Source organism: Piliocolobus tephrosceles, chromosome 3, assembly GCF_002776525.5.
Source record: "Piliocolobus tephrosceles isolate RC106 chromosome 3, ASM277652v3, whole genome shotgun sequence".
Lineage (NCBI taxonomy): Eukaryota > Metazoa > Chordata > Mammalia > Primates > Cercopithecidae > Piliocolobus > Piliocolobus tephrosceles.
In genome coordinates this window covers 131,331,940-131,350,752 of record NC_045436.1, presented here as the reverse complement: position 1 = coordinate 131,350,752, position 18,813 = coordinate 131,331,940, and the positions used below count along the sequence as shown (strand labels likewise).

At 40.2% G+C, this 18,813-nt stretch overlaps 1 protein-coding gene and 1 pseudogene across 1 annotated transcript in view; both read left to right on the top strand.

The window, feature by feature from the left end:
• POLR2B (RNA polymerase II subunit B) overlaps positions 1-18,813 on the top strand; it is a 49,899-nt gene that overhangs the window by 11,757 nt on the left and 19,329 nt on the right. The window contains exons 3-13 of the mRNA XM_023192207.3: positions 102-252; positions 3,641-3,753; positions 3,884-4,103; positions 4,794-4,952; positions 9,224-9,388; positions 11,978-12,174; positions 12,320-12,439; positions 13,609-13,795; positions 17,218-17,361; positions 17,605-17,744; positions 17,847-17,958. Coding sequence (XP_023047975.1) covers positions 102-252; positions 3,641-3,753; positions 3,884-4,103; positions 4,794-4,952; positions 9,224-9,388; positions 11,978-12,174; positions 12,320-12,439; positions 13,609-13,795; positions 17,218-17,361; positions 17,605-17,744; positions 17,847-17,958 — 1,708 coding nt within the window. The remainder of the gene's footprint in view (positions 1-101; positions 253-3,640; positions 3,754-3,883; positions 4,104-4,793; positions 4,953-9,223; positions 9,389-11,977; positions 12,175-12,319; positions 12,440-13,608; positions 13,796-17,217; positions 17,362-17,604; positions 17,745-17,846; positions 17,959-18,813) is intronic.
• Positions 3,312-3,405, top strand: LOC111526505 (annotated as a pseudogene).

Below are 18,813 nucleotides of genomic sequence, written 5' to 3'. Positions count from 1 at the left end.
GTTGGTATTTAATGACTGTTGAATTGATTATAATGAAAATGGGGAATTATGCTAGAAATTATCACTGAGTTGCAACTGACTGAACTCAAATATTTTCCCAGTTCCTATTTTGACGAGAAAGGCTTGGTCAGACAACAGCTGGATTCTTTTGATGAGTTTATTCAGATGTCTGTTCAAAGAATTGTGGAAGACGCTCCTCCTATAGACCTACAAGCTGAAGCTCAGCATGCTAGTGGAGAAGTTGAAGAACCGGTAAGATGGTTAGTTCTAATAGTTATACCGGTACAAGAAGAGTATTGGTTTGAAATTTCAGCCCTTCTGTTAACTGACTTAAAGGTTAAAAAAAGTCAGTTGGAGCTTTTAAAGTACTTACAGCACTGTCAGTCACTTTCTGATTTATTCTCTCTAATGAGGAGGTGTATTTTTTTTTCAAGTAATCCCATCCTTATTCACATAGTAGGTATTGAATAGTTGGAAAGAGAGGACTCTGAAATATGAACAAATAAGAGAAGTGAGCCAGAGATAGTCACATTGCTTTAGATAGATAACCCCACTTTTTTCTCTCACATTATAAAAATGATAAAAAATGTTTGAAGGAATTTTTGTCTGATTTTATATATTGCATGAAGTACATTATTATAACCATATGAGATAAGAAAGGTAAATCACCCAAACATATCAGCTATCTTTATTAAGCTTCTTATAGCTTTTGCTCACATATATGCATGTTTTTTAGCATTGTTAAAATCATACCAAGGGTATAATTTTATAATTTGGTTTTATATGAGTGATTATAAATAAGTATGTAGTCCAAAATAATGACTGTCCTAGTTTTAGAGAAATTGAGAGGCAGCTATTGGAACATATTGGGCTTTGAGAGACAGGGAAAACTGAAAAACTAAGTGAGGTAGGGAAAGAGTTAGACACAGGGAGATTTCATTGTTTCTAGCCTGATCAGTTTCTCTTCTATGTATATAGCTGATCTCCTAAGGGCTGGTCTGTTATTTCCATTTCAGTTGGACATGCTGTACGGAATTTTGCTATTAAGAACCAAAGCGATTGGCTCTTCTAGGGCTCTGCTGGAAAGGGGGACATTAAGTTTCTTTTTTATTCTTGGGTCATATTTTCTTTTTTACAGGGATGACAGGCGCCCACGACCATGCTTGGCTAATTTTTTTGTATTTTTAGTAGAGACGGGGTTTCACATGTTGGCCAGGCTGATCTCCAACTCCTGACCTCAAGTGATCCACCCCCTTCAGCCTCCCAGAGTGCTGGGATTACAGGCATGAGCCACTGTACCTGGCTTGTTGGGTCATTTTTTCTTCATGATCTCTGTATAACAAGCGGGATAACAATAGAACATAGCAAATTCAACATACCAGTAATGGAAGTACTAAAGGAGGAGGAGATCTCTGAGGCTTAGTTATCAGAGCTTAGTAGAAAAGAAGGAAGAGACTTAAATGTACTGTGAATAACAGATAGGAGTTCTCTTAGAAGAGAAAAGGTGCTTAGTCATTTCAGCAAGGAAATATTTGGTGTCGCCGGTGTGGTGGCTCACCCCTAGAATTTCAGCTCTTTGGGAGGCCGAGGCGGGCAGATCACCCGAGGTCAGGAGTTTGAGACCAGCCTGGCCAATATGGTGAAACCCGCTTTCTACTAATAAAGTACAAAAATTAGCCAGGCGTGGTGGTCGGTGCCTGTAGTCCCAGCTACTCGGGAGGCTGAGACAGGAGAATTGCTTGAACGTGGGAGACAGAGGTTGCAGCGAGCTGAGATCGCGCCACTGCACTCCAGCCTGGGTGACAGGGCGAGACGCTGTCTCAAAAAAAAAAAAAAGAAAGAAAAAAAAAGAACATACGTGGTATATTTAGGCTGGGGATGGGATGGGGACCTCAATGATCAGTATGTGATTTTGGCTTAACTATTTTTTTTTTTTTCCGAGTAGCTGGGACTACAGGCGCCTGCCCACCACGCCCGGCTAATTTTTTTGTATTGTTAGTAGAGACAGGGTTTCGCCGTGTTAGCCAGGATGGTCTTGATCTCCCGACCTCATGCTCTGCCTGCCTCTGCCTCCGAAAGTGCTGGAATTACAGGGCTTATCCATTTTTACTAGGCATTAGGAAGATAAGATGGAACCCAATTGTTGAAAGCTTTGAATGTCGTTGGATGTTATGAGGAATTACTGAGAGACTGTCAAAGAATATACATAAAGCATTATTTTAGAAAAGTTACTTTCGAAAGCGATGCTTACTTGGAATAGAAAGAGGCTAGAGGAGGCCTGGTGCAGTGGCTCACGCCTGTAATCCCAGCACTTTGGGAGGCTTAGGCAGGCAGATCTCTTGAGGTCAGGAGTTCGAGACCATCCTGGCCAGCATGGTGAAACCCCATCTCTACCAAAAACTACAAAAATTAACCGGGTCTGGTGGCGCCCGCCTGTGGTCCCAGCTACTCGGGAGGCTGAGGCAGGGGAATCACTTGAACCCAGGAGGCGGAGGTTGCAGTGACCCTAGATCACATCACTGCACTCCAGCCTGGGTGACAGAGTGAGACCCTATCTCAAACAAAACAAAACAAAAAAGGCTGGAGGAGATAAAAATCTTAGAATAGCCTATGATTAAGATAATAATGACCTAGACTAGATGATGGCACAGATAAGGAGTAGAGGGTTGGCTTCCGTTTGGTTCATTATCACCACCGCTCTCTTTGCCTTTTGTCTACCCCAGCTTGGGAGACTTGAGTATCAATAATTAATCATTACTAAAACATCTGCTCAGTTCTATTTTCTTCTCTGAGACTTGATTTAGAGAAAAGTACACTATCCATTTATCTTCAGAAAGTTGTCCTCATGGATCTTGTTTTATTAGGCTGCAAGTGAATGTTTAATTGAAAAATTTCTTTTTTTGCTATGGACTAAACTATATTCCAGCCAGGGTTGGAAGTTCTCAGCCCTTTATATAGAATGATTAGGATATTTTTTGTGTTTTTTAAAATAAAATTTTTTTCTTTCGTTAACTCTACTCGTTTAACAGATTAATTTGTATGTTTAATTGAAGAGTTAGGTTTATTTTTAAAAATGTTCTATTGATTAAATTAGAACACAGTTCTAGTTGTCTGGATTTGCTATCTTTGTTCTCTGGTGACTTTGTATTTTTGATGACGCTTACCAAGGAGAGGGCACAAGAAACTATGTAGATCATTAATGTAAATCCATTTTAACTGATATAAACTCAGCACATGATGTGTATAGTCTTTGTTTACTTTCAGTATATTAAGTCTCTTTTTGTCTTCTGCCTTAAGAAAGCAATTAGCAGATCCTTTTGTAGTTGAGAAGTGTGATGATTGGGTGTGAGATGTGCCTTGCTTAAACCTTGTTACAAACCTTGTTAGCATATTACCTGTCTAACGTGAAAATAAATTTTTAAGAAAAGAGGAAAAAAGAGAAAGTGATTTGGTTTAAAACTTGACGTCTGTGCAGTATGGATATTGACTTTGGGAAGTCCCCATTTCAGTAAAATGGATTAATTTTGCCAGTTTGTAGAGCTGCTTCTACTTAAAATGTTAATGTCAATTAAAATGGAATCATTAAAACTTTTATGGAAAAAATTATTTACTCTTTTCATGTTTTTTTGTTTAATTTCAGCCAAGATATTTGCTGAAGTTTGAACAAATTTATCTTTCCAAGCCTACCCACTGGGAAAGAGATGGTGCTCCTTCACCAATGATGCCCAATGAAGCTAGATTAAGAAATCTCACGTAAGAAAAAAGTTTTCCTTGTCAGCAGCAGATACTGAAATAGAATTCTGAAAATGTAATTTTAACCATCTGAGGGTTTGTTTTAACAGATACCCTATTGCTTAACTGTGATCTACTTTTATCTTCAAAGGTATTCTGCTCCGCTTTATGTTGATATAACAAAAACAGTCATTAAAGAAGGTGAAGAACAACTTCAGACTCAGCATCAGAAAACTTTTATAGGAAAAATTCCAATTATGTTGCGGTCAACTTACTGCCTTTTGAATGGCTTGACAGATCGTGATCTTTGTGAGTTAAATGAATGCCCTTTGGATCCTGGTGGCTATTTCATTATTAATGGATCAGAAAAGGTATAGTAACATTATTTTAAAAAATGACAAAATGGTAGTTAAAATTTAGTTTAAAGTTGAAATTAAAAAAAAAAAAAAAGATTTTCATGCAGGATAACCTGGCAGTGACAGTTGACTTATTTAGGGTATGACAGCTAAACTTATATAAAGCAAAGCTTTATTTATAATATGCACTGAAAATTTGGTCAGTTTCAGTCGGTTTTGGAGCTTATGTATTTCTATGAAGCGTTTCTGCAAAACGGAGTTTTTTTTTTTTTTTTTTTTAAACTGAATCTTGGTTTGTCGTCCGGGCTTGACTGCAGTGGCCAGATCTCAGCTCACTGCAAGCTCCGCCTCCCGGATTTTTGCCATTCTCCTGCCTCAGCCTCCCGAGTAGCTGGGACTACAGGCGCCCGCCACCTCGCCCGGCTAGTTTTTTGTATTTTTTAGTAGAGACGGGGTTTCACCGTGTTAGCCAGGATGGTCTCGATCTCCTGACCTCGTGATCCGCCCGTCTCGGCCTCCCAAAGTGCTGGGATTACAGGCTTGAGCCACCGCGCCCGGCCTGCAAAACGGAGTTTTTAAAGTTGAAGAATTAAATATTTCAGTGAGCCTATATGATCAGATTAAATTAAGATGCAGATTTTACTCTCTTTTCTCTTCAGTGACCTTTTGGATTTTATGGCTGTAACCTTCTTATTGTCCAAATAGGTTCTAATTGCCCAAGAGAAAATGGCAACAAACACAGTTTATGTGTTTGCCAAAAAGGACTCTAAATATGCCTACACAGGAGAGTGTAGATCATGTCTGGAGAATTCTTCCCGACCCACCAGTACTATATGGGTTAGCATGCTGGCGAGAGGAGGACAGGTATGGACTGGATATGATGTTCTTTGGGTTTATTCCTTTGTGCCTTGTTTTAAAATTCACTAGACTGCATTCTCGGTCCAAAAAAGCTTTTCTGGAGCATATTGTTGTTATATATTGTATTGTTTACCTATCGCTGTGTGACAAATTACTCTTCTAGCAACATTTTTCATCTCACGGATTCTGAGTCAGGAATCTGGGTGCTGCTTAGCTGAGTCTTTTGGCCAAGCATCTTTCACAAGGCTGCAATCAGGTGTTTCCCTGGGCTGCTGTGATCTCAAGAGCCATTCACATGGTTGTCTGCAGGATTTAGTTCTTCATTGACTATTGGACTGAATCTCAGGTCTTTGCGCACTGTCGGCTGGAAGCCTTTCTTAGTTCCTTGCCATGTGGAACTCTGTAGCAACTGACAGCAGCAGAGCAGCTTGCTTCTTCAGAGAGAGTAAGCAAAAAGAGCTATAGAGAGAGAGTACGAGCAAGGTAGAAATCAGTCTTTTATAACTTAAAAGTGGTAGCAACATTCTGTCATTTTTGCCATGTTCTTTTTGTTAAGTTGCAAGTCAGTATGTCCAGCTCACACTGTGAGGAGGATATTACAAGGGCAATAGTAGGAGGCAGGAATCACTGAGTACCAGCTTAGAAGTTGCAGACCGTTGGTATAGTTATGAGCATAGGTTGCTTATAATAATGGAATGTAGTAGTAGCTAGCAGTTCTTAAATATTTGCTGTATGCCAATTCTGTTACTCAGATTGCTTGATTTAATCTTTACAGCTATCTTGGAAAACCTCTATTTCAGTTCGTGTGTGTGTGTGTGTGTGTGCGTGTATATATATATATATATATGTATGTGTATATATATATATCTGTTTTCTTTTTTTTTTTTTGAGACAGAGTCTTGCCCTGTCGCCAGGTTGCAGTGCAGTGACATGAGCTTAGCTCACTGCAACCTCCGCCTCCCAAGTTCAAGTCATTCCCCTGCCTCAGCCTCCTGAGTAGCTATGACTACAGGCGCACACCACCACACCTGGCTAATTTTTCGTGTTTTTTAGAAGAGATGGGGTTTCACCTTGTTGGTTCAGGATGGTCTGGATCTCCTGACCTTGTGATCTGCCCTCCTTGGCCTCCCAAAGTCCTGGGATTACAAGCATGAGCTACTGTGCCTGGCCAGGAGTTTTAAATAATTAAAATGGTTCTTATTTGTGAATGGTTTTTGGTAACTGGTGTTTCCATTTGTTTTTTGTAATTTTTTAAAAAAGCTTTATTTTCAATTTAATTTAATAATTATGCATGTGTGGGATGCAGTGTGATGTTTTGATACATGTATACAATGTATAATGATACTAGGGTACTTAATGAAATTAGGGTACTTAGCATGTGTTTAATAATATTTTATTTGTAAAAAATAAAATTTGTAAGATAAGCATTCTTCCCATGTGCACAACATTGTTGGGTATTGTAAGAGATCATTAAAACACACAATCCTTATTGAGAAGGTGGCCAGGTGTGGTGGCTCATGCCTGTAATCCCAGCACTTTGGGAGGCTGAGGTGGGTGGATTGCGTGAGCCCGGGATTGTGAGACCAGCTTGGGCAACATGGCAAAACACTTTCTCTAGCAAAATAACAACAAAACCCCCAAAATTAGCTGGATGTGGTGGCAGGCGCCTGTAGTCCCAGTTATTCAAGAAGCTGAGGTGGGAAGATAGCTTGAGTGCTGAGGTTGCAGTGAGCCCAGATTGGCACCACTGCACTCCAGCATGGGTGACGGAGTCAGAACCTGTCTCAAAAAAAAAAAAAAAAAGAAAAAGAAAAAACAGAAAGTAATGGTTTTATTGGGAATACAAGCTTTAGACATTAAATGATAGTAACAGTGCAGAGGCCAAATGACACCTATTACATATATTAGTTTTATAGAAATTTGGAGGAGAATGAGATACTAGTATGGTGTGGTCCATGCAAAGTTTTTTTATTTTTATTATTTTTTTTTTGAGACAGAGTCTCACTCGGTTGCCTAGGCTGGAGTGCAGTGGCACAATCTCGGCTCAGTGCAACCTCCACCTCCTGGCTCAAGTGATTCTCGTGCTTCAGCCTCCCAAGTAATTAGATTGTAGGCGTGTCCCACCACACCTGGCTAATTTTTGTATTTTTAGTAGAGACAGGGTTTCACTATGTTGCCTAGGTTGGTCTCGAACTCCTGAGCTCAAGTGACGTGCCTGCCTTGGCCTTCCAAAGTGCTGGCATGAGCCACTGCCCCTGTCCTGTTCATGAAACTTAATAGAGAAGATTGGACTTGACTTACACTTTGAAAGATGGTGTGGAGTTATATAAGCAGAGAGAAACTGGAAGGACTTTCTTATTAGAGGAGAGTGGGGATGAGTGTTTGGAGAATCACTGGAAGATAACTCTGATTGAGCTGAATGGAGTATGTTAAATAGTGAATGACAAGTAGATGATTAGGGTGGATCTGGATTAGTGGATCTTAACTAAAGGTTCACATCAATAACCTACGACTCTTCCAAGTTCAGTAGTGGTAATGGGGGTGGAATGGGGCCCAGGTACAAGTATTTGAAAGAGGTCCCTAGGTGATTGTGATGTGCATTCTTTGTTGAGAGGCATCAGCCTAGATGATGGAGGGCCAAGACATAAACAGTGTATTAGGGAGACTATCATGGCAACTCTGAACAAAGTGAATTAATTGGAGGCAGAGAACGGAAAATGATCTGGATTTGATGGTGGGTTTGATAAGATAAAAGGATGAGTCAGTTAAGATACTGTGGTTTGTATTCTGAGGTTCCAGGAGAGTGGTGAACTTCGAGTAATTGATTTAGGAGAGAATATAATAAGTTCAGATTTAGATAAGATTTTTGGGGAGTGCATGCTGTAGACATTATGATTTTTTTTTTTTTTGAGACCAAGTCTGGAGTGCAGTGGCTCGATTCCAGCTCGCTGCAACCTCCGCCTCCCAGGTTCAAGCGATTCTCCTGCCTCAGCCTGCTGAGTAGCTGGGATTACAGGTCTGTGCCACCATGCCCAGCTAATTTTGTATGTTTAGTAGAGACGGGATTTCACCATGTTAGCCAGGCTGATCTCGAACTCCCAGCCTCTGGTGATCCGCCTGCCTTGGCCTTCCAAAGTGCTGGGATTACAGGTGTGAGCCACTGCACCCAGCCTGTGAGCCATCGTGCCTGGCCTAAAATTTTAAAAATATTTATAGAGATGAGGTCCCACTATGTTGCCCAGGCTGGTCTTGAAATGCTGGGCTCAGGCAATCCTCCCAACTTGGCCTCCCAAAGTGCCAGTATTACAGGCATGAGCCACTATGCCCAGCTATATTATTTTTTAATGTTCTGCTTGTTCTGAAATAAGATCCATGATTAAACAAATAATAGACTAAATGGAATAATTGATGTCCACATAGAAACAACGAATTGGCAATTGGAGATACGGGGGCTGAGGGTACAGGAAAAAGATCAAGATGAAGATTTGGGTGTCATTTATGAAAAGCTGTTACTGAACACGCCCATGGGAGGAGTTCTGAAGGAGGCCTGTGGTGGGAGGAGGAAGATGACGGAAGTTATTAGAGGGATTATAATAATGTAGGGTTGTGAGGCCAAGGGAAGATAGAGTGAAATTGATATGGAAGCAAACAAATATGATTAAAACTGAGAAATCAGGTGTGTCATAGGTTAGTAACTTTTAATTGGTTTTTTATGTGTGTACAATTAAAGAGGGAGAAATTGGAAAAAAGAAGCTGTATGAAAGGGCTATTAGTTTTGAAACATTGAAACAAGGAAATGCCTCACAGACCAGCTCTGATTTAATGTTTATTTTTCATTGTGTGCTTAGCTTTTTTCCATATTTGTCTATCCATATTGTCTCTTTTTTTACCTCTTATATATTTCTTTCTTTCACAGGTTTAATTTTTTTTGGAGGGGGGATAGGTTGGGGAGGGTGAGGAATCAGTATTCATTTTTTTTTGCAGCTAGAAGTGATTTCCAAATGCAGTATTGAGTAATTCTGAGAGAATCTTGGCAGGCAGATAGGAGAGAATGGAAGTTCTCTCAGGTCTGTGACCAGCCTGTGTGTAAAATTAGTACACTTATTTCAGTGGTTTTGAAATGCATTCATAGCAGGTTCCTCACAGTATTGGGAGGCATACTTCTTTTGAAATATGCACAAAGAATACATATATATATATTAAATTGTTCTCTTGATGTTTTTCTATTGCTGTGAGCTTTTGTATATTCATGCTCTAATGATAGTTTATTTTTCTAGGGTGCAAAAAAGAGTGCTATTGGTCAGCGCATTGTGGCAACTCTACCATATATCAAGCAAGAAGTTCCCATCATTATTGTGTTCAGAGCATTAGGTTTTGTGTCTGACAGAGATATTTTAGAACATATTATTTATGATTTTGAAGATCCAGAGATGATGGAAATGGTAATGTGAAAGCAAAATGTATTCACAGAGCTTTATAAGAGATTTAGAGTTACTGATTGTTGCTAACCTTAAAACAGTAGAAAGCTATTCTGAAGAATAATTTAGCTGTCACAAGTCTCATGCCATTTACTGTGTGGTAAAAGCTTTCAGGCCTGCCTAGGCCTCTTTTCTGACAGTTTGGTGTAAAATAGACATGAAAACCAGAGGCAGCTGGAGTTAATGACAACAGCAAGAAGAAACAGTGGTAAGGAAGCTTGCAGAAGCACACCACCTTGGTGCGATTTAGTAAAAAGGGAAAATGAGTAGTTGATATCTGTTGTTTAACTTTTCATTTTGAAATAATTTCAGACTTACAGAAAAGTTACAAAAAGGCCAAGCATAATCCCAGCCTTTGGGAGGCCAAGGTGGGTGGATCACTTGAGTCCAGGAGTTCGAGACCAGCCTGGGCAACACAGGGAGACCTGTCTCTACAAAAAACACAAAAGGTTAACCTGGCATGGTGGCATATACCTGTAGTCCCAGCTACTGGGGAGGCTGAAGTGGGAAGATTGCTTGAGCCCAGGAGGTGGAGGCTGCAGTGAGCCCTAATCATGCCTCCCCACTCTAGCCTGGGCGACAGGGTGAGACCTTGTCTCAAAATAAAAAATAAAAGTTGCAAGAATTATATAGAGAATTCTTATATGCTCTTCACTCAAATTCACCAGTTGTTACTTTTGTCACATTTGCTTTATCGTTCATTCTTTCTATATGTAACACATTTTTTTTTCTGGACCATTGGAGAGTAAGTTATAGGCAATAGCCTCTTACTCCTAAAGACTTCAGTGTATATTTCCTAATAATACATTCACTTACATAATCATAGTATAATTATTTAAATGAGAAAATTTTACTTAATACAGTACTGTTTTTTTTGTTGTTGTTTGTTTTGTTTTTTTTGAGATGGAGTCTCACTCTGTTGCCCAGCCTGGAGTGCAATGGTGTGATCTTGGCTCACCACAACCTCTGCCTCCCGGGTTCAAACGATTCTCCTGCCTTAGCCTCCCAAGTGACTGGGACTATAGGCATGCGCCACCACTCCCAGCTAATTTTTGTATTTTTAGTAGAGATGGGGTTTCACTGTGTTGGCCAGGCTGGTCTCAAACTCCTGACCTCAGGTGATCTGCCCACCTTGGCCTCCCAAAGTGATGGGATTACAACAATACTGGTAATGTACATATCTTACTCAGATTTTTGTCAGTTGTCCTGATAATATTGAAAACTATTAAGTAATAAGATCTATACATTAATAGTATATAATAATTTAAGTTCAATATCTTATATTGTTCAGAGTCCAATACGTCACATTTTGATTGTATGTCTTTTTAGTCTTTTATAATCCTTCCTTGGCCTTTTTTTTTTTTTTTTTTTTTTTTGGAAGACAAGAATCTTGCTTTGTCACCCAGGCTGGAGTGCAGTGGTACAATCTCGGCTCACTGCAACTTCCACCTCCCGGGTTCAAGCGATTCTCCTGCCTCAGCCTCCCAAGTAGCTGGGACTACAGGCACGTGCCACCATGCCTGGCTAATTTTTGTATTTTTAGTAGAGACAGGGTTTCACTGTGTTGGCCAGGCTGGTCTTGAACTCCTGACCTCGTGATCTGCCCGCCTCGGCCTCCAAAAGTGCTGGGATTATAGGCGTGAGCCTCCACGCCCGGCAAATTTTTTTTTTTTTTTTTTACATCCGGAGTACATACTGGATAAAAATTTAGTTTTCTTTTGTAGGTTTAGGTTCTCATTTTCTTTCCCAGGATGGTCTCGAACTCCTGGGCTCAAGCCATCCTCCTGTTCTGGCCTTCCAAAGTGCTAGGATTATAGGAGTGAGCCCCACCCGACCCGGGCCAAACATTTTTAAATACCAAAACTGAAAACAGTCTGGCACATTAAGCATTTGTAGTTCAGTAAACTTTAATTTGACTATGAAACTTCTGTAAATTGGTTTTAGATATCTGGAACTTTATTTTGCCGTTGGTAAAACGTAAAAAAGAAATGCACCACTCTTTTTTTTCCTTTTGAGACAGCGTCTCACTCTGTCACCCTGGCTGGAGTACAGTGGCACCATCTCGGCTCACTGCAACCTCTGCCTCCAGGGTTCAAGCGATTCTCTCACTTTAGCTTCCCATGTAGCTGGGACTACAGGCCTGTGCCACTGCGGCGGCTGATTTTTGTATTTTTAGCAGAGATGGGGTTTCATCATGTTGTCCAGACTAGTCGCAAACTCCTGGACTTAAGCTATCTGCCCACCTCAGCCTCTTAAAGTGCTGGGATTACAGGCATGAGCCACTGCTCCCGGCCATGCACTACTCTTTTTAAAATGGAATTATTTGTATTTTTCTAGAAAGTGTAATGCCTGTGCTGATGAGTGGATTTTGTCAGAGATCTAGATCTCTGAGGGGTCTGCTAAGAATTTGTGATTCCTTGATTTTCTAAAAATATTCACATATTTTATTAGGTTCGTAGGGACACTTGGTATGTTATAAACTAAGTGACAGTTGACCTTAAAATAGGTAACAACATGAATTTGAAAATAACCTTTATTTAAATTGTCTGATAGGTTAAACCTTCTCTCGATGAAGCTTTTGTCATCCAAGAACAGAATGTTGCACTAAATTTCATTGGTTCAAGAGGGGCAAAGCCTGGTGTCACTAAAGAGAAAAGAATTAAATATGCAAAGGAAGTTTTACAAAAAGAAATGCTCCCTCATGTTGGTGTCAGTGATTTTTGTGAGACCAAAAAAGCCTATTTCTTGGGGTATGTTAAGTTTCGTTGTTTTAAGTTCTTTATCAAGATATAGTTGAGATAAAGGTTTTCCTTAAAGTAAAAAATGATGTTTTTAACATTATAAATCAAGAAAAGCCTAAAACTGTTTTCCTTTTTTTTCTTTTCTTCTTCTAAGATATATGGTGCATAGGTTACTTCTGGCAGCTTTGGGTAGAAGAGAACTAGATGACAGAGATCACTATGGAAACAAGAGATTGGATCTTGCTGGGCCGCTGCTGGCATTCTTATTTAGAGGGTAAGGAATTACAGAATGACAGAATGAGGTCGTTAAAGTAGGGAGATTTATTTCGCTTTAGGTCAGTCATTGCACATGGCCAGGCTAAACTGTGTTGGCACCCACGTTGGGTACTTATGAAGTTAGCTACATTCTTATTGCTACTTGCTCAGATTTAGTTTTGGTTCATGTCTAGGAAAGCCAGGTTTATGAGGACAATATATTACATGTTTATATTTTCTTTATTCCTCTGGTAGCTTTGTAAGATGTTTGAGAAAGCTGAATGATTGCCTTGGTTTCCCTAAGGGCTAATATTGGATTTTGTCCTGCTTTGTACACATGTATACAAAAGCTGCAGAGAAATATATAAAAATACTATCAGTGATTGTCTCACAGTATTGATATTATGTGCAGTTTTTAATTCTTTTCTTGATGTTTTTATATTTCCCATATTTTCTATAATTGGAAAAAAGTTATTTTTAAAAATGAAATATGTAGACAGTACAAAAAGGATAACATTAGCAGTGTTTTGCACATGTTTTGTTATTTAGTATGTTATAGGTTAGTGTTTTTCAACCTTTTTTTGATATTACTCCACTAAGGAGCCTCTTTTAACATTTCTGTTTTTTGAGATGGAATTTCGCTTGTGTTGTCCTGGTTGGAGTGCAGTGGCACGATTTGGACTCACTGCAACCTCTGCCTCCCAGGTTCAAGCGATTCTCCATCACATCCAGGTTCCGTGTGCCATCAAACCCGGCTAATTTTTGTATTTTTAGTAGAGACGGTGTTTCTCCATATTGGCCAGGCTGGTCTCAAACTCCTGACCTCAGGTGATCTACCTGCCTCAGCTTCCCAAAGTGCTGGGATTACAGATGTGAGCCACCACGCCCTGCCTCTTTGACGTTTTTGTGTAATTGCTCCCCTGCCATGTATGTTCATGTACTATGCGTATATCTGTTCTTGAGACATAAAAGAGCAACATAAAAGAGCAAGAACTTTCACTCTGCCCAAATAATTTTTGCTCACCTTCCCCACACTTTTTTTCTACTCACATATTTTTTTACTCACATTTTTTTTGCAATATTGCAAAATACTCGCGTATTTTTTTTTTTTTTTTGCAATATTGCTCCTGTTGAGAATATATGTTGTAGACCTCTACATGTTTAAAATAATACCATTTTATTTGGCAGTATGTTTAAGAATTTGCTTAAAGAAGTGCGGATCTATGCACAGAAATTCATTGATCGAGGAAAGGATTTTAACTTGGAGTTGGCAATTAAAACACGAATCATATCTGATGGCCTAAAATACTCTTTAGCTACTGGAAACTGGGGTGATCAAAAGAAAGCTCATCAAGCCAGAGCTGGAGTATCTCAGGTAAGTGTGCCAACTATGACTACACGTTCAATAGGAAACATGTTTATAGGATTGGTAGATTCTTTTGTTTGTTGAATGTAAATTATTTTGCTTTTCTTACTTGATCAAAAGTAAAACTACTGGGTGCCGAGGGCGGTGGCCCACGCCTGTAATTCCAGCACTTTGGGAGGCCGAGGTGGCCTGAATCACCTGAGGTCAGGAGTTTGAGACCAACCTGGCCAACATGGGGAGACCCTGTCTCTACTAAAAATACAAAACTTAGCTGGGCATGGTGGTGGGTGACTGTAATCCCAACTACTCTACCTGAGAGGCTGAGACAGGAGAATCACTTATCACTTGTACCCAGGAGGCGGAGTTTGCAGTGAGCCGAGATCGTGCCACTGCACTCCAGCCTGGGCAAAAAGAGTGAGACAACAAAAAACTTAAGGAGACTTTTGAATTATGAACATGAAATTTTCTTAAATTAACTATTAGCATTACTAAGATAGATTTTTGGCCTGCAGTTTAGGAACTCAAAATAATTAAGAAATTAGAGTAGCTACTTAGTGGGTGAGACCGTCCATGTTAGTGAAATTTTTATGTCTTAAAAGTTCCATATTAGAAGCTAACCCAGAGAATAAATGGTCATCGCCCTCCTTTGTTGGAAAATACAGTACTTCTGACACTGGTTTCTATATGTTGGTCTGTTGCATATATAGTCACTGCAGTAGCTATTCTCAGATGGAGTAACGGAGAAAAGCTTTTCAAAGAGTGTCTCACTAGGCATTTTAATTTTTTGTATTTGCTTTTCATAGATGATTGAAAACCTGTAATGTACTTTATGCCATCTTTAGGGGTATCTCCCCTTCCTTTCCTTGTTTAAACTAGCCTATACCAGTATCACCTGATTGATTTGGCATTCGGACACCAGTTTCAAGCTCCTTTTTCCTAGAAATCTGGATGCTCTAAGAAATTTTGAGGGGCTGCTGATAGCAAAGTTAATATTTAAATTCCTTTTAATTCAGTAAGGATTTATTAGGTATATTTGATATTTGTGATACTGAGTTCACATACGTGAATGAGATGCTATCTCAGCCTCAGGAAGCTCATCAGCATCTAGCAGAGGAAACAGATTCATTCATGTGTAGCTCACTATGCCCTGTGCTGTGTTATGACAAATGCCATATTGCAAATTCAGTGCAAGGAATTTTTTTTTTTTGAGACAGAGTCTTGCTCTCTCACCCAGGCTGGAGTGCAGTGGCGATCTCCGCTTACTGCAAGCTCTACCTCCCGGGTTTACACCATTCTCCTGCCTCAGCCTCCCGAGTAGCTGGGACTACAGGTGCGTGCCACCACGCCTGGCTAATTTTTTGTATTTTTAGTAGAGACGGGGTTTCACCGTGTTAGCCAGAATGGTGTCGATCTCCTGACCTTGTGATCCACCCACCTCGGCCTCCTAAAGTGTTGGGATTACAGGCGTGAGCCACTGCGCCCGGCCCAGTTCAAGGAATTGTTATTGGGACCTGTGATGTGCCAGGCACTCTGCCACATGCTGGAGATGCAGTGATCCTCATCTTCAGTAGTTCACAGCCTATGCTTGTAGATAGATGTAAACAGATAATTACAACATGGCATGGTAACTATTTTGATAAGAAATGTGCACTACTGCTCTGTGGGAATGCTGGAGAAAGGTACTTAGCACAGCCTGAGAAGGTGAAAAGAAGTCCTTGTTTGGGAGGTAACACCTGAACTGAATCTTGAACAGTAATTGGAAAATGCCCCAAGTTGCCAGGTAGGTAGAACCGAGTCTCGCTGTGTCGCCCAGGCTGGAGTGCAGTGGCCCGATCTCGGCTCGCTACAACCTCCGCCTCCCGGGTTCAAGTGATTCGAGCTTAGAGAACTTCTTAATATTCTGAGTTAAGAGATGGAGGGAGGAAGGAATGTGTGTCTGTCGTGGGAGCTAGAGCAGTTCTGGGTTTTCAAATCAAAGTGGAGGTTTAGGATGGGAACCAGCTCATGAAGAGGAGTGACATGGTCATTTTTGTTCTTTTGGACAGATTCACAGTAATTGGCAGTGTGGAGAAAAGACTTGAGAAGGGCAAGGTTGGTGGCAGGAAGATTGTTGCAACAGCCTGGGGTGAGAAATAATTAGGGACTGGACTAAGCAGTTTTATAGAGATGGAGAGTAAATTTTAGAAATATTTAGGAAGTAAGTTTCATAAGACTTTGTGATTGATTTCGTTGAATGGTTGAAAACGCCAGTGAGTACAGAAAAGAGAATAGTTCTTCCTGGAGGTGGGTCAGATGGCTTTGTAGAGGTGGTATCATTTCATCAGGCAGAGCAGAGTGGAGAAGTGCATTTCATTCTGTGGCAATAGCATGGTCAAAGGCATGGAGGTGAGGGTGTTTGGTGATGTCAGTTGAGTACAGGATTGTAAGGAGACTAAGGGGAAGGTCGTTTTTGGGGCTTTATTGAGGAGGACTTTAGTGTTGTGCTCTTCAGTAGCCTGTGGCTATCTGTTTAATTTTTAAGTAGGTAAGTGTTTAATAATTCTGGCAAGTGAGGAAGGTAGGTTGGAGGGAACCAGGCAGGGATTGGAGGGAACCAGGCAGAGCTGATGGAGGTAGTATAGATGAGGGGAAATGGGCTGGTCTATTACTGTGACATTGGGAAGGGAGGGGCTAGGTTTTTTAGAAAATTTGAAAATAGAATTGACAGGGTATATTTATAGATGTGTGGAAGGAGGAACTTGTAGACAAAAATGATTTTGAGATTTCCAGATTGAGAGAAAGGTGATGCTGCTTATCTATGACAGAAGACTTAGGAAAGAGGAAGGAGGTTTGAGTTGTTTAAGGACTTGGGGAAGATGGAGATTTATAAATAATTAATAATATAGAGCTTGAGTTGTCTGCTTTATGTTGCCCTAAATATTATCTTATTTATAAATAACATCTTGGTTAGTATCCTGTAAGTATTGGTAATGGATGTTTGCATTTTTCTATTAGATTCAGAGGCCTCAGTCTGGAAAAAGTAATGAGATGAATTAGGGATGTCTGCTATGATCAAAGGAGTGTGAGTTGGTAGAATTTAACTTAACACTTATTGAATATCTAATGAATGCCAAGTACTGTTTTAGGTGCTGGGATACAACAGAGAATAAAACAATTTAAAAAAAATTCCCTGCCTTCATGAAACTAATGTCCTAGTGTTTGTTTGGAGACCATGCACACAATGTTTATGTTGTATGTTAGAATGTATTTGCCATCCTTGCTGCAAGTGGCAGGTAAGTTAAGGTGTCAAACAACATTATTCAGAGAAAGAATAGAGAAATGGGGAACAGTTTGATACTCAGTAGATTATGTGTAAAACTTGACTTTGCCTCAGTGTAATAGTATGAATCACAGAAATGTCCAGAGTTTAAAGATTGGCTATTTTTTTCTAGGTATTAAACCGCCTGACTTTTGCGTCTACTCTTTCTCACCTGCGTCGTTTAAATTCTCCTATTGGTAGAGATGGCAAGCTAGCAAAACCAAGACAGTTGCATAATACGTTGTGGGGGATGGTGTGTCCTGCCGAGACCCCAGAGGTAATACATTAGAATTTATATTGAGGACAAAAAGTCAGTGAGTAATTATGTGGGCATAATTGCTTTTAGAAGTAGATGTTTAAAAAATTATGCAGAGTGGTTTAGAAATAAGATTTTTTAAATAATTGTATTCTTAGAAAGTAAGAATAAATCTTGAAATCACATTGAAGGAAAAATGTTTATGGGAAAGAAGTCTGATAGACATGTAAAATCAGAATGACTAATACTTGGTTTATTTTTTAGGGCCATGCTGTAGGACTTGTGAAGAATTTAGCCTTGATGGCTTATATTTCAGTTGGATCTCAACCATCTCCAATTCTGGAATTTTTAGAAGAATGGAGTATGGAAAACTTAGAAGAAATTTCTCCTGCAGCTATTGCTGAGTGTGTATAGATGGAATTAGCTTTTTAAACTGTAGTTAATCTTTAGTTGTTGCTTAGTGTAGCATTGTTAAGTATAAAATGCTTTTGCTTTTTCTTTTGTAGTGCAACCAAGATTTTTGTTAATGGCTGCTGGGTTGGAATACATAAAGATCCTGAACAACTTATGAACACCCTAAGGAAATTGCGACGTCAGATGGACATCATTGTGTCTGAAGTAAGAATCTTTAGTTAAGAGGGTGTGGTCTGTGAGATTTTTAAACAAGGCATACGACTAGGGAAAGTTATCTTTGCATTAGCATCTTTTCTTTTTTTTTTTTTTTTTTTTTTTTTTTTTTTTTTTTTTTTGAGACGGAGTCTCGCTCTGTCGCCCAGGCTGGAGTGCAGTGGCCGGATCTCAGCTCACTGCAAGCTCCGCCTCACGGGTTTACGCCATTCTCCTGCCTCAGCCTCCCGAGTAGCTGGGACTACAGGCGCCCGCCACCTCGCCCAGCTAGTTTTTTGTATTTTTTAGTAGAGACGGGGTTTCACCGTGTTAGCCAGGATAGTCTCGATCTCCTGACCTCGTGATCCGCCCGTCTCGGCCTCCCAAAGTGCTGGGATTACAGGCTTGAGCCACCGCGCCCGGCCAGCATTAGCATCTTTTCTTTGAACTTTATTTCCTTGAACTGTAAAGTGTAAATTTAATTATAAGTTATTGCTAGGCCGGGCACAGTGGCTCATGCCTGTAATCCCAGCACTTTGGGAGGCCAAGGCAGGTAGATCACCTGAGGTCAGGAGTTCACGCACAGCCTGGCCAATATGGTGAAACCGCATCTCTACCAAAAATACAACAATTAGCCAGGCATGGTGGCACAGGCCTGTAATCATAGCTACTGGGGAGGCTGAGACAGGAGAATCACTTGAACCCAGGGGGTGGGGGTTGCAGTGAGGTGAGATCGCACCACTGCACTCCAGCCTGGGTGACAGAGTGGGACTCTGTCTCAAAAAATAAAAAAAAGCCTGCGCATTGTGGCTTACGCCTGTAATCCCAGCACTTTGGGAGGCTGAGGAGGGCGGATCACAATGTCAA